The sequence below is a fragment of the Magallana gigas genome, chromosome 8 (assembly GCF_963853765.1).
Source record: "Magallana gigas chromosome 8, xbMagGiga1.1, whole genome shotgun sequence".
Classification (NCBI taxonomy): Eukaryota; Metazoa; Mollusca; class Bivalvia; order Ostreida; family Ostreidae; genus Magallana; species Magallana gigas.
Window position 1 is genome coordinate 10978517 of NC_088860.1, and position 16212 is coordinate 10994728.

The following is a 16212-nucleotide window of genomic DNA, read 5'->3' on the forward strand; positions in this document are numbered from 1 at the left end:
AAGTAAATGTTGTACATGCCATAGATTGTTGGCGTTTTTAGCTCACCTGAGCTGAAAGCTCAAGTGAGCTTTTCTGATCACATTTTGTCTTTTGTCCGTCTGTCTATCTGTCCATCATCTTCGCTAACCAAGGGTTTTCGGTCCACTTTGCTTTCCATAAATGGGAAGCAAAGTGGACCGAAAACCCTTGGCTAGCGAAGCAAAGCGGACTGAAAACCCTTGGCTAGCGAAGATGCTGTCCATAAACTGTCACATTTTCAATCTCCTCTCAAAAACTACTGGGCCAATTTTAACCAAAGCACCCTAAGGCAAAGGAGATTCAAAGTTGTGAAAATTAGGGTCAACACCCATTTCAAAGGGGGGATAATTAGGAATTAATAATCATTTTATAGAAATATTAAAAAATCTTTCTCTCAAGAACCATTTGGCCAGGAAAGCTCAAACTTGTGTGGAAGCATCCTCAGGTAGATACCATTCAAAGTTGTGAAAATCGTAACCCCCGGGGGTAGGGTAGGGCAATAATGTGGGGTCAAGATTTTACATAGGAATATATAGAGTAAATCTTTAAAAATCTTCTTCTTAGAAACTAATCAGCAAGAAAAGCTGAAACTTTATTGAAAGCATCCTCAGTTAGTGAAGATTCAAAGTTGTGAAATTCATGACCCCCTGATGTAGGGTGGGGCCACAATGAAGGGGGGTGTCAAGATTTTACATAGGAATATATAGAGTAAATCTTTGAAAATCTATTCTTAGAAACTAATCAGCCAGAAAAGCTGAAACTTTAGTGAAAGCATCCTCAGGTAGTGAAGATTCAAAGATGTGAAATTCATGACCCCCAGAGGTAGGGTGGGGCCACAATGGAGGGGGTGTCAAGATTTTACATAGGAATATATAGAGTAAATCTTTAAAAATCTATTCTTAGAAACTAATCAGCCAGGAAAACTGAAACCTGTGTGAAAGCATTCTCGAGTAGTGTACATTCAAAGTTGTGATAATCGTGACTCCCGACGGTAGGGTGGGGCCACAAGGGGGGGGGGGTCGAACTTTTACATAGGAATATATAGAGTATATCTTTAAAAATCTTCTTCTCAGAAATTAATCAGCCAGAAAAGTTGAAAATTGTGTGGAAGCATCCTCAGGTAGTGAAGATTCAAAATTGTGAAAATTATGACCCCCAGGGGTAGGGTGGGGCCACAATTGGGGGGGGGGGCAAAATATTACATAGGAATATATAGAGGAAATCTGTGAAATTTTTGTTTTCTAAACTGATCAGCCAGGAAATTGGAAACTTTTGTGAAAGCATCCTCATGTACTGTAGATTCAAAGTTGTAATAATCATGACCCCGGGGGAAGGGTGGGGCCACAATGGGGGTCAAATTTTTACATAGGAAAATAAAGAGTAAATCTTTAAAAATCTTCTTCTCAGAAACTAATCAGCCAGGTGATTCTTTAAGATTGCTAAGACTTTGGCCCTTGCACGATTTTTGGGCCTCACACGGGGTTTAGAGTTTGATATAAGTTTATATCCTATATATATACAATTGTTTAGGATCTTATTGAGATCTGCAATGCTCAACATGTGATATTACTATAGAGTCTTCCTGTTAGAAAAGGGACTTCTGATAATAAACATAAGAATATTCAGGGGGAAAACATATTTTTATTTATACAGGATCTACATGTATTTTACTACATCGTCCAGATAGTTTGTATTATGACTCAATTAAGCTGATATTATCTAACAGTTTGTTCCTCAGGTGAGCGATGTTGCCCATGGGCCTCTTGTTTCAATTTTATAGCAAGGAAGGTCAAAATATTGGATCTTAGATATTGGATAGGATGATAGCAGGGATGGGGTAATTGAAAGAAGTATTTGTAATTGAGTGTTATTAATTACATTTTTTAAAAATTTGGAAGTAATTTGTAATTGAGTCTCCTTTCAACTACAAGTAATTGAATGTAGGTAAATACATTCCAAAAATAAAATGTATTTTCAATTACTTTTCAATTACATTTCAATTACTTTTTTCAAGTTAAAAGTTTAAAAAAGTGTTATATTCTGTTCAGTTCTTTATTAGCAGTACATTTTATCAGCACAAATAAATGTAAACAAATATATGCATGTACAGGTATATAAGGTTAACAGGAGAATGGGAGACAGAAATTTAATAATTATGTTTAGGTTGCATACCTGTTTTAAATGGTGTTGTGTTTATACACTAATTAAGTGTCTCATTATGTTTGATGTGTTTACACAACATGACATTCTAGAAAAGGTCTAATTTGTTCTAGTATGGACTAAAAGTTTAGTATGAAAAATCTTGTTCAGAACCAAACATAAACCCAATGACACTGAATTTAGTGCCCATTGTAATGTTTATATATATATATATATATTTTTTTTTTTTAAAGCAAAGTCTATAAATAATGATTAAATGGAACGCAAAAAAAAAGTTTTATGTGTCTCAGTGCTGTTTCTACATGTATATATTCTTATGATATTAAAAGTAATTGAAATGTATTTAATTATATTTGTCAAAGTAATTGAAAGTAATTAATTACATTTGAAAAAAATCAATGTAATTGTAATTGCAAGTAATTGACAAAATTATTGATGTATTTGAAAGTAATTACATTTCAAAGTAATTGACCCCCAACCCTGGATAATAGCCTTATTTGAAAAACTCATTTCAATTTTAAAACAAATAAAAATAAAATCTGATTCATAATATTTTTTACATGCAGGAGTATTTTTCTGTGCGGCTTTTTTTCATTTGAACAATTACATCTTTTCAAATGAGTCCAAACGATTCACAATGAAAATAGGAAACTATAATTCTAGGACCCTTTTCAGATCAAACTACATCTTTAAAAAAGACACCGAAAAGACAAGTAGATACCCCCCCCCCCCCTTCTTTTTCTTCCCGGGCCAATTCGCGAATGTATTTGACGCCACTATGTTAAGTATATATACATATAATGGCTATGCATGTGGGCGTCTATATCGGTATTCACCATAAAAGCAAACGGAATGCAGGTAAAACTGGGTCACGGAAACGGGTACTTGGTGGGCGGGTACACCCGGACACCGCTGTCCGTGTGTACTTTAAATCTTACGGTGAAGGGGGAGTCTTGAATTGGTGCGTTTAATTAGGAGCAGATTTCATGTCACCTGCGGATTTTGTGAAGAGTCTGGCCATTGAAAATCTGAATTAAATCCCCACCTAGTTACAATAATAAACTCTCTCTCTCTCTCTCTCTCTCTCTCTCTCTCTCTCTCTCTCTCTCTCTCTCTCTCTCTCTCTCTCGTCACTTTTCTATCTAAAAGTGATAAATATTAGTCGGATGTACGAACTTTTACTTGACGTATACAAGAGGAAAATTAGTCACTTCTCTACTAAAGTAAAAGAAAAATTTATCTTTTTATATTTTGATCGTTTTAGAAAAGGATATTCCGTAACATTATGAAGATTTTTTTAAATATCTTGTCTTTCCACTTATTTGTAACATTTTAATGAGGAATATTTATGAATGGAGGATAATGGAAGGCGTTTTACACGTACAACAAATGACTCAATCTAAATATTCAACTATACTGTATGAATTAATGCAAGAAAATAGGAGCACAATCACATTAGGGACTGTGTACGTTAAAATTATGCATTCCTATTGGCTGTAATGAGGCAGGGAAAAATCGACGTCTGTTGAACTACCTGGTTAAAGCTTTTGATTCGGATTAACCTTATTTTTGATGGGAGATAGAGATTAGATCTCTATTCTGTCTCTGTCAGGGTCTTCAGTGTTATTTACTTTATATTCATCGAGTAGAACGGAGTTCAAATCTTGACTAAGTGGATGGTTCCCCGTTTGACAAATCATTGGCCGCGGGATTATAGTTATAGTTCATTGATCAGCATGCACATACCTGTCAATTCCATTGAACATTTCATGCATTATTTACAATTGCATATTTATAGATTGTTTATGAGTAAACATTTCCAAATTGAGTCGAAATGTAGAAAATTGAATTCAAGGGTGTTTTATTTTAAGGTAGGATATACGCTAATTTAAAGTACATGTATACAATGATTTGAATCAGAACTGGTTTCATACGCTGCTTTGAAGAAAAAAAAGCATCACAGAGATACGTAATGATTTATGTATATTAATTTTATATGCCTGGAAAAAAGTTTACATGAAACATATAGAAAGTTATCCAAAGTTAAATAATACATATAAAAGAGTAATTTGTACAGTATCAGTGTAAAAACAGATGTGCCATAAGTGCCCTAACAGGTTTTTAGATCAATAACTGATTTGGACGGGGAGTTCCTTTGTTTGTACTCTGGGGTCAAATAGCAGAAATGTACATATCTTGTTTGCCAGGCGCAGCCATCTTTTCGATGATAGCACTTTTAAAATGAATGTGAGAGTATTTCTAAAAATTCACAAATTCTTATTTGAAGCTAAAACTTGCTTTGTGATGTAAAAATCGTTGGACGAACTCCTATCCATCTTCAACCAATCGGAAAACTTTGATGGTAACATTGAATTTCGAATTCTTTATTCATAAAACTTTCCTTTCATTCGATAAATTTTGAATATTACCTGCATATTTTGACGACGCCTAAAACTTTTTAATATATAAATCAAATCGAGGAAGTGATTTCCCACCTACGAGTATGAATTCAAATTTACTTAATGGAAAAGGACACTCTTTCTAGCTGACTTGCGACGAATGCATCATTTACATAATACTTTAATTAACACCAAAGATCAAAATAAGCACACTCATAATTCAGGTACAACAAGATATCTTCTAAGCCTCGGAAGGTAAGGTTTTGCATTTATGAACTCGTATAAAATAAGAGAGAGAGAGAGAGAGAGAGAGAGAGAGAGAGAGAGAGAGAGAGAGAGAGAGAGAGAGAGAGAGAGAGAAAGAGAGAGAGAGAGAGAATTTTATTTGTAATCTTACAAGAGTATTTAATATTTTATTAAAAGGAATTGTAAGCTCCCATTCAGAAAACCACTTATTTCAGAAATTTAAAGTACAGGGGCATTGATGCACGCGGGGTGTATCTACCCTTCAAGTCTCGTCTGTATGACCCGCTTTAACCTGTTTACCTTGTCTACGCGTTGAGAACCAACCCTATTCTACTTAGAGCTTATAAACACAAGAATCCTTCGAAGAAAACCTTTGGCCCTGTACAAAATTATCGCAAACCAATTTTGTTTACTGTGATGTCTATTATAATACACGTTCACTGAAAAGGAAATTATAATCAAGAATCGCTAACCAAAACAGAAATATGTATGCTTGACATACTTAATCAACATTGATTTGTGGGTAGTTTAGATTTCTTTTCATTCTGTTCCCTCTCGTGTTCCATATCTTTGTGTACTTCACTTTTTTGTTTGTCCACGAACGAGAACCAGTATTTCAATAGGCACTGTCCATTCAATACACACTCGATCGCTGGAGTAAAGCTGACCCAGCTGGAGGAAAATCCGTCCTCTTTCACACTGATCCAGTAATCGCCACTTCGAGTTATTTAGATATACCGTTGTCATTCATAAGGTATTTTAAATTGCATAACAGGAACAGAGAAGAATGAATAACACATGGTCATTGTGTTATGACAAATTTTTGTTAATTTAAATCTCTCTAATACCTTCCTTTGATACAAATCAGTTCCTCTTTTACAGGTTTACCGGCCTCACCTGTTCTGAATGGGGCGTTGGCGCGACGTGATGTGACCATCATGAGGTGCAGGAGTCAAAGATTTCTCCGTTACTTTGTTTTTGTGGGACTTTTTGTTATTTTTGCGTTTCACTTCAAATCCTCAAGCAAAGAGATCTTTGCATCTGACGTTTCCGTGAGGGATGGCAGACGACTGTTTGGTGACGTCAGTGATGAGACTTCTGTTGACATTCGGAATCTCCTGCCTAGGGATAAACGTCTGCTTTCGAAGGTCAAACAAATGATAGAGAAACCAGAGAAAGGTGACTATAACCTTACAAACCCGGACGTAGAAGATTTTTCGAGAGGTCAGAGCAGCAAAATAGATATTCTTCTCAAGCAAAAGGTATGCATGTATTGGCGACAATTTTTCACGCGATTTAATCAAACACAGAATTTGCATGTACTTTTCAAAAAGCTTTTTAAGTGGTCATGACCATACTATTCTATAGTACATAAAGATGTACGTGAATTTTAGCTATAATATTATATATTTATACTGTTGGGAAAAAATCAACAACAACAAAAGAAATAAATGAAATGCAAGTGGTTTTCTAGAATAATAGAACCATTTTAACAAGAGCTTGGACTTTGGATAGTTTTGTAAAACAGCAATATGACGTAAACCTGTCTATTTCACTGTTGGCCACTCAGCCATGGCTCTTTGAAATCAACAAGATGTGTCTGGCTGTTGAGCTAAGATTATGCAATCGGTGTATATTTCGCTGGAAACCAGCGTCATTTTTAACTTGTTTTGACGCAAGAAATAGACAGTTACGTTCTACTGAAAGTCCAAGGCCTTGTTAAAATGGTTCTACGTCAGAAAAGTTAATTCAGTAAAATCTAAGATGATTGTTAAATTTTGAATTGAATTGACCATATTTTATTGCATTCAATATATACAAAAAAGATTAAAAACAAGTTCGAACAACTTACAAGTTCTTCTCCTTAAAGTATATAGGAATATAGTATAGTTAAATTATCAACCCCATATATCATTAACGAAAGTCGATGTTAGGACGCAAGTGAAGGAGGAAGTATAATAGCATTTGCCCACATTGAAGTTATGAAAACGATATACAACCCGTCACAATAAAATGATATGAACATTTTGGATACAAATAGTTTGCATGATGCCATGTTTAGAAATTTTTATTTGGATATATTACAGGAAAGTCTTAAACGAAATGACAATTTTTAGTAAAATAAGAAACCTCCGTGTTAGGTATAGACACGAAATTAAGAAATTTGAGGTTGACTGAAGAAAACAATACAACATACCCCTATAGAACAAGGATCGTTCAAAGTTTGGTTCATTGAGAGAGAATAGGAAAAATAAGACACATTTTTACATAACGTGTATTCTACTTTGGTCTCCCATGACACTTTTCATTTCTTAAGGCCTGTCATGTATTTGCATCTTGTCAAAAGACGCTGTATTGGGACTGGCCAGGGGGCCATAAAAGTTAGACGAGCTCACTTTTGATCTCAGTCTCACTTTTCCGCTATATGTTCCATTTATTAAAGTGAGACAGATCAAAAGTAAGCTCATCTAACGTTGATGCCCTCCAAAACTTAGAAATATATCCATCACGAAGTATAAGACTCCCTCAGTGATTCCAAATAAGCGTCTTTTCAGATGGTCATTTTAGGAAAGAGGAAGAATTAAATAACTTGAAGATAAAGAAGAAAGGAATATGCCTCCCATGAGCCTTTCTCCTTTTTTTTGAAAGCTCTTACAAATATAAAAGAATTACAGGGATATAAAGCACCAGTAGATGAAAGAGGGATTCAAAGTCACATTTGACTGCCCTGAGCAAAATGAGCTAGCGTGTTATTTAGGAGTAGACCTCGCCCGCTTCCCGCTTTCCTCCACGCTTTAACTATTATCCATTGACATTTTTCCCCACTCGATCCGCAAGGAATTTTCTTACACTATCTTAGTATCCAATGAACAGACGCCAACACTTTGCCAAAAGGAACCTTTGAGGCGGCTAATCAGGGTTTTCACTGATTGCGTAGAATCTCGTCTTGAATCACCAACCTGGTGTAGAAATTAGTTTCTTCGAAGTGTCAATTTTTAGTATCTTCTCGATCGATATCGTCGTTTTGGTACCCTTTCAAGTTTTCAAGCGATCACTGTTAATCATTCAAAGCAGCATCGTTCGAAATGTAGACCAAAATGTAAACATATCTTGAACTGACTTTTTTTAATATCAAACACTGACCAAAATTGTTGTCAAAAGATCGGGTTTTATGTCATTTTACGCACATTGTGTTTACAAGTACAAAACAAGTGTTTTTTAATCACTTATAATTAGTATTGCGCAGCTAAAGACCTAAATTAAAGTTTTGAAAATCTGATAAAATCTGAAAGGCTAGGGGATCATGGTGTCCACTAGTACTAGTACTTCAAGTTAACAGATGCTTTCTCAATTTTAGAAAAATGGTTTCTTTATCGAAATTGGTGCGTCCGATGGAGAGACCGGGTCGGTGTCCCTTTTCTTTGAGAGGACTAGGGGCTGGGACGGGCTTCTGATAGAGCCCCACCCTGGTCATTACAGACAGTTACGCCACAGACACAGGAAAGCTTCGACTCTTAGAGCATGCATCAGGGTAAGGGCTCTGGATCGCCTCGTATACCTTAAAGCTTCAACAATACGCAAACATTTCAGACATTTTAGTTTCTTCATCTAAGATCCTTCATTGAAATTCTAATGTAAGAAATCCTTGGGGATTATGTAATACATTTTTGTTCAATTTTCTCTTTATTGAAATTCAACAAAAACATCTGAGTTAATGATAAAGAAATCTACCCATCATGACGCTAATAAATATGCTTGAACTTATGACTATTACAAATATTTATTTGTGAAAAATTTGTTTAGAGCAATTCAAGTGCCAGTAAAGCCTTTGTCGACGAGATAGAAGGACACGTGATCACCCCCTGCTTATGGATGGAGTCCATATTAGAAGCTATGGGTAAAAAGACCGTTGATCTGCTGAGTTTGGATGCCAAGGATCAGGAAATGGACATTCTGCAGGCCATTCCTTTATCAAACTATTCGATAAACGTGATCACTGTTGAATTTGTTGAGGGGTCAGACAGTGATATGAACGTGATGAAATTTTTAATGAACCATGGCTACCACGCCTATCATCAATTTGTGAACCACCCGTTACACAGAAACGATATGGTGTTCACCAAAGAAAAACAAGTCTAGAGATCACCTTTTGTCTCAAATAATTTTAATCCTGGCTAGCTAAGATGTAAATATGTCATATCTGATAGGAACATTTCAATGCATCCTATTTCATACAATGTCTTCCCCGTTTGTACCAATTTTGCTCCGAAAAAAATCTATTATGTTAATAGATGTACACGTGTGTGTTGTATAAAAATATAATGTATAAATTGTATTAAGAGTGAAAAATACAATGTACATACATTTATTATTTCAATAGTAAATCGTAGTCTTTTGAATATAATTATATAATATACATGTAGAGATAATAGTTTTCATTTGATTGGAAGTTGAATTAAGGTTAAGAATAAAGAATCATAATTTCTTAAAATCTACTACGTTTTCCAACGACAAATATTTGTATAATATTGTATATTAATCGTTTTGGTTAGCATTTGTCCATATTTAAATCATGACATCGGTTCAGCATTGTTTATATTTTATTGATCTATGAAATAAAAGTCTTTCTTGGCTTGCGTTATCTGAGTTCACGAATTTATTTTCGCCATACAAATACTAGTAGTCATTTGGGAGCTATATACCTTATTTCTTATTTTAATATGAAACAACGACCAGATTCCCATTTTCGGCACATCCTTGTTGTACGTAATTGAGATGAAATGTGATTCAAAGTTTTTCTCCTTGCTAGCAACCTAACTGTTAAAAGTTTTTCTCCTTGCAAGCAAACTAACTGTAAAACGACACTGTATTATTCGGTTTGTCAGTATGCATTGTGTCATTAATTGACTTACACGTTTTAGTTTTGCATAATGAATGTTATGTTTACTTACTTTGAATAAACATTTTTAATAAGTGAAGGCTTCAAATTTTTTTTTTTCAGGGATATGCTTTTGATATGCTTTTTGGTACTGATTTGTGATAAGTGCATTTTTGTGGGTTTTCTTACCAATTGGTTGTGCTTATGGTAACTGCAGGCCCACAACTGACTTTTCAGAATTTATATTCCAAAATTATAGATACAATATGAAAACCGAACATATCTACATATACTTACTAATAACTCCCAGTACAGCTTTGTTGTCAGCAAAATATAAGTAACTCCACTCTAAAAGTCATTAGGCAGAAGGATATCGCCCAGTTCAGTCGGATATACCCCACCTCTTATTTGCTAGATGTATGATCTTGTGACCTGAATAGCAATTCATTTGCACCAAGTCGAAATAAAAGCAATCTTCAAATTTAGAAGGGGTACATTTTTTACGTTACACCCACCAGTAAAATTCTAACACATGTTTTTGGGTTTGCTAAAATTAACATGCTGTCTTTTCTTATCAAATGAATGCATAACTTCCTTAAGTTGAATAAGAAAAATTATCATATGTAATGTTCTGATAACTCCTAACCATTATCTCACCTTCAAACTCCACAAATGATTTAGAATAAAACATTCATATATTTAAAGAGCAAGGAATATAGGTCTTATATGCTTGAGAAAACTCTCCGGATACTATTATTTCATTGCGAATATCGCTGAAATACTGCAGTTGTGGCTCCTGCTCTAGATATAGAGGAGTGACCTTTGCATCTAAGGTTGAACTCTCGAGCTCACTTACATTCTTTGCATCTGACGTTTCCGTGAGGGATGGCAGACGACTGTTTGGTGACGTCAGTGACAAGACTTCTGTTGACTTTCGAAATCTCCTGCCAAGGGATAAACGTCTGCTTTCGAAGATCAAACAAATGGTAGAGAAACCACAGAAAGGTGACTACAACCTTACAAACCCGGATGTAGAAGATTTTATGATTGTTAAATTTTGAATTGAATTGACCATATTTTATTGCATTCAACACATACAAAAAAGATTAGAAACAAGTTCGAACAACTTACAAGTTCTTATTAACCCCATACGGCATGTCACTAACGAAAGTAAATGTTAGAACGCAAGTGAAGGAGAAAATATAATATCATTTACACACATCGAAGCTATGAAAACGATATACCACACATTACAATAAAATGATATGGACATTTCGCATACAAATAGTGTGCATGATGCCATGTTTACAAATTTTATAGCTATACTACAGGAAAGTCTTAAACGAAATGACAGTTTTTAGTAAAATAAGAAACCTCCGTGAAAAGTACATGTATACACACGAAATAAAGAAATTTGAGGTTGACTGAAGCAAACAATACAGCATAGACTTTCACAGCAAGGATCGTTCAAATCTTAGTTCATCCAGAGAATAAAAATAAAACACATTTTACATAACGTGTATTCTACTATGGTCTCCCATGACATTTTTCATTTATTTAAAGGGACTTGAACACGATATGACTTTAAATTTTAAAATCTTATTTTTCCATTTTCTATGTTTATACTGATAAATATAGAGATTCATGATGCTCTGTCAAAATTTGAAACTCAAATATCAAATAGTTATAAGCAAGATACAGAGTTTATATTTCTTTAAATTGTAAATTTCAATCAAATATAACTTTCTTTTGTTGATAATAGTATTTAAGAAAATATTGAATTAGTTTAAATTGTTTTTTGAAATGGTAATACTCTTCATTACATTTTTTGTAGCTTTCCTTTGTTGATAATAGTATTTAAGAAAATATTGAATTAGTTTAAATTGTTTTTTGAAATGGTAATACTCTTCATTACATTTTTTGTAAACAACTATAAGACTCGAGCTTTGTTAACATAACTATCAATTCTTACCTCTGCATCTCGCTTGTAACTTGACTTTAACATTTAATATTTTGGTCAATCATTTAAAATACACCAATAAACCATTTTATACATAAAAAATAAAATAAAATTTTTGATCTCAAATCGTGTCCAAGTCCCTTTAAGGACTTTCATGTATTGGCATCTCGTCACAGAAGACGTTGTATTGGGACTCTGGCCACGGGGCATAAAAGTTAGACGAGCTCACTTTTGATCTCAGTCTCACTTTTCCACTATATGTTCCATTTCTAAAAGTGAGACAGATCAAAAGTGAGCTCATCTAACGTTTATGCCCCCCAAAACTTAGAAATATATCCATCACGAATGTATAAGACTGCTTAAGTGATTTCCAAATAAGCATCTTTTCAGATGGTCATTTTAGGAAAGAGGAAGAATTAAATAAGATAAAGAAGAAAGGAATATGCCTCCCTTGAACCTTTCTCCTTTTTTTTGAAAGCTCTTACAAATATAAAAGATTTACAGTGATATAAAGCACCAGTAGATGAAAGAGGGATTCAAAGTCACATTTGACTGCCCTGAGCAAAATGAGCTGGCGTGTTATTTAGGAGCTAGACCTCGCCCGCCTCCCGCTTTCCACCACGCTTTAACTATTATCTATTGACATTTCCCCCACTCGATGCGCAAGGAATTTTCTTACACGATCTTAGTACTAGTATCCAATGAACAGACGCCAACACTTTGCCAAAAAGAAGCATTCTTAGACTCCTTTGAGGCGGCTAATCAGTGTTTAAACTGATTGCTTAGAATCTCGTCTTGAATCACCAACCTGGAGTAGAAATTAGTTTCCTCGAAGTTTCAAATCTTTTAAGTATCTTCTCGATCGATGTCGTCGTTTTGGTACCCTTTCAAGTTTTCAAGCGATCACTATTAATCAAAGCAGCATCGTTCGAAATGTAGACCAAAATGTACACATAATTGACTTTTTTAATACTAAAAAACTTACCAAAGTATTTTTTGATCACTTAGTACTGCACAACTGAAGACCTAAATTAAAGATTTGAAAATCTGAAAACATCTGAAAGGCTAGGGGATCATGGTGTCCACTAGTACTAGTACTCCAAGTTAACAGATGCTTTCTCAATTTTAAAAAAATGGTTTCTTTATCGAAATTGGTGCGTCCGATGGAGAGACCGGGTCGGTGTCCCTTTTCTTTGAGAGGACTAGGCTGGGACGGGCTTCTGATAGAGCCCCACCCTGGTCATTACAGACAGTTACGTCACAGACACAGGAAAGCTTCGACTCTCAGAGCATGCATCAGGGTAAGGGCTCTGGATCGCCTTGTATACCTTAAAGCTTCGACAATACGCAAGCATTTCAGACATTTTAATTTCTTCATCTACGATCCTTCATTGAAATTCTAATGTAAGAAATCGATAGGAGAGAAAATTTGACTTCTAAGCTGGTGTATAAGGCATCCTTGGGGATTATGTAATACATTTTTGTTCAATTTTCTCTTTATTGAAATTCAACAAAAACATCTGAGTTAATGATAAAGAAATCTACCCATCACGACGCTAATAAATATGCTTGAACGTATGACTATTACAAATATTTATTTTTGAAAAATTTGTTTAGAGCAATTCAAGTGCCAGTAAAGCCTTTGTCGACGAGATAGAAGGTCACATGATCACCCCCTGCTTATGGATGGAATCCATATTAGAAGCTATGGGTAAAAAGACCGTCGATCTGCTGAGTTTGGATGCCAAGGATCAGGAAATGAACATTCTGCAGGCCATTCACTCAAACTATTCGATAAATGTGATCACCGTTGAATTCGTTGAGGGGTCAGACAGTGATATGAATGTGATGAAATTTTTAATGAACCATGGTTACCACGCCAATCACCAATTTGTGAACCACCCGTTACACAGAAACGATATGGTGTTCACCAAAGAAAAACAAGTCTAGAGATCACCTTTTGTCTCAAATAATTTTAATTACAATAACTTTGTCCATCTTCGCTAGCCAAGGTTTTCTGATCCGAACCGCTCCTGACGAACGAATCGTGAGGAGCGGTGTGGATCAGAAACCTTGGCTAGCTAAAATGTAAATATGACATATCTGATAGGAACATTTCAATGCATCCTATTTCATACAATGTCTTCCCCGTTTGTACCAATTTTGCTCCGAAAAAAATCTATTATGTTAATAGATGTACACGTGTGTTTTGTATACTGTTGTGCCCATATGACTCTTCCGGCAAATGCTTCCACGTGCGCACACATTCCGCTTGCATATTAAGTAGTTCTTATAAAAACTTGAAGTTTGGTTTAGTATTTATATAACAATTTACTCAGTTTTATTTCAATTCATTTACCTTAAAAGATGCAAACATACATAAAATACAGTTCGACCTGTTAGTTCAAGAATGCACATTTTGTCTCACGCGTAAGAATTTCGATAGAAAGATTCATTCAGTAATGCAGTTGACCTCGATGAACTGACCTCAATCATAAGAAGATGTTGCATAATAGTAGCTAGGAAGACGGCTTGATTTACAAACAAGGTTACGTTATAATGCGACCTCAATAGCAAGTTATGATGGCATTCAGTGTTTTTCAGTCGCATTAAATTATTTTAATACAACTCTTTCTTTGTATACGTGTTAATGCTCTTTGAAGAGCCCTACTCAGTATTCTGAGGAAGAAGAAGATATATTAACAGTAATAATTACGTTAAAATTAAAAACTAGACAAGGAGTTTACAAACGAATTTCCCCAAATTTATTTCAAAATTGAATTTGTTGACGGTTTATAATGATGAAATAATGGTGTACAGATTCAAAATATTCTATATTTTGTAAAAATACAGTACTATTTTAATTATTTTACATCAAACTGATCATGTTGATTGCTTCTAGCATTATTGTCGATCATTCCTTTAAAAGGAATACTTGTTCTCCTTGCTAGCAAACTAACTGTGAAACTACACTGTATTATTCGTTTGTCAGTATGCATTGTGTCATTAATTGACATACACATTTAAGTTTTGCATAATGAATGTTATGTTTTCTTACTTTGGGTAAATATTTTAATAAATGAAGGCTTCAAAAAGTAATTTTTCAGGGATGATTTATATTTCTTAATATGACTTTTGGTACTGATTTGTGATGAGTGCATTTTTGTGGGTTTTCTTACCAATTGGTTGTGCTTATGTTAACTGCAGGCCCACAACTGTCTGACTTTTCAGTACTTATATTCCAAAATTATAGATACAATATGAAAGCCGAACATATCTGCATATATTTACTACATGTAATAACTCGCAGTACAGCTTTGTTGTCAGCAAAATATAAGTAACTACGCTCTATAAGTCATTAGGCAGAAGGATATCGCCCAGTTCAGTCGGATATACCCCACCTCTTATTTGCTAGATGTATGATCTTGTGACCTGAATAGCAATTCATTTGCACCAAGTCGAAATAAAAGCAATCTTCAAATTTAGAAGGGGTGCAACGTTACACCCACCAGTAAAATTCTAACACATGTTTTTGGGTTTGCTAAAATTAACATGCCGCCTTTTCTTATAAAATGAATGCATAACTTCCTTAAGTTGAATAAGAAAAATTATCATATGTAATGTTCTGATAACTCCTAACCATTATCTCACCTTCAAACTCCACAAATGATTTAGAATCTCACCTTCAAACTCCACAAATGATTTAGAATAAAACATCCATATATTTAAAGGGCAACGAATATAGGTCTTATATGCTTGAGAAAACTCTCCTGATACTATTCACCCTGCGAATGTGTTCGGAATGTTTTCTTTATCGTTGTTAAGTATGTAATAAATCCAGAGGTGCTCGAATGAAAGTTCACGAGACTTCACTGAGATTTGTTCAGTTCCTGTGAAATTTCGAGCGGAAGTATAAGTGTTCGGATAATATTCTCAAAATACGTAAGTACTGGTCGATTTTCAAATCATATTCTACTTTGATTTATGTTGAAACATCAACATCTTTTAAGATTATTATATACTTGCGGGAGATTTTAATCTTGCACTGAATCCTGTTATGGATAATATGAATTACAAGTCAGTTAATAACCCAAAAGCAAGGGAAAAAATATTAGAAGTTATGGATGACTTACATCTGCTGGATTATTTTAGAATTTTAAACCCTGATAAAAGGGCATATACTTGGCGTAAAAAAACCCCCTTAAAACAAGGGCGTTTAGACTATATTTTGATATCTGAAAGTCTATCAAATTCTGTGGAATCTTACTCAATTAAACCTGGTTATAGATCAGACCACTCCATTGTTACTACAGAATTGAAATTCAATACCTTTAAAAGGGGGCGTGGATTGTGGAAATTTAACAACAGTCTACTTTCAGACATGAATTATGTACAAAAGGTAAAAGAAACAATACAAGACATTTGCAAACAATATCTGGTAAGAGACACAGAGGATATAGATGATAGTTCATTTCTAGATGTTCTACTCATGGAAATTAGAGGTATTACTATTTCATATTCCACTTTTAAGAAAAAGGAAAGAGAAAAT

General features: G+C 34.4%; 2 protein-coding genes across 4 annotated transcripts; both read left to right on the forward strand.

The window, feature by feature from the left end:
* Nucleotides 1–4028: 4028 nt before the first annotated feature.
* Nucleotides 4029–9799, forward strand: LOC105319864 (uncharacterized). Of its 3 annotated transcripts, none has more exons than XM_034472727.2 (4): nt 4029–4050; nt 5707–6086; nt 8183–8356; nt 8629–9799. In XM_034472727.2, the coding sequence occupies exons 2-4, from the start codon at nt 5763–5765 to the stop codon at nt 8962–8964; spliced, it is 834 nt and encodes a 277-aa protein (XP_034328618.2). In that variant the 5' UTR covers nt 4029–4050; nt 5707–5762; the 3' UTR covers nt 8965–9799. The 3 variants fall into 3 exon arrangements, with proteins under 3 accessions (XP_034328618.2, XP_034328617.2, XP_034328616.2); XM_034472726.2 differs by lacking the exon at nt 4029–4050 and adding an exon at nt 4688–4833; XM_034472725.2 differs by lacking the exon at nt 4029–4050 and adding an exon at nt 5365–5578.
* A 2977-nt stretch (nt 9800–12776) lies between these two features.
* LOC136270735 (uncharacterized) lies at nt 12777–13873 on the forward strand. The gene is made up of 2 exons (XM_066069284.1): nt 12777–12964; nt 13281–13873. Exons 1-2 carry the CDS (start codon nt 12797–12799, stop codon nt 13611–13613), a joined length of 501 nt encoding a protein of 166 aa, XP_065925356.1. The 5' UTR covers nt 12777–12796; the 3' UTR covers nt 13614–13873.
* Nucleotides 13874–16212: the final 2339 nt, after the last annotated feature.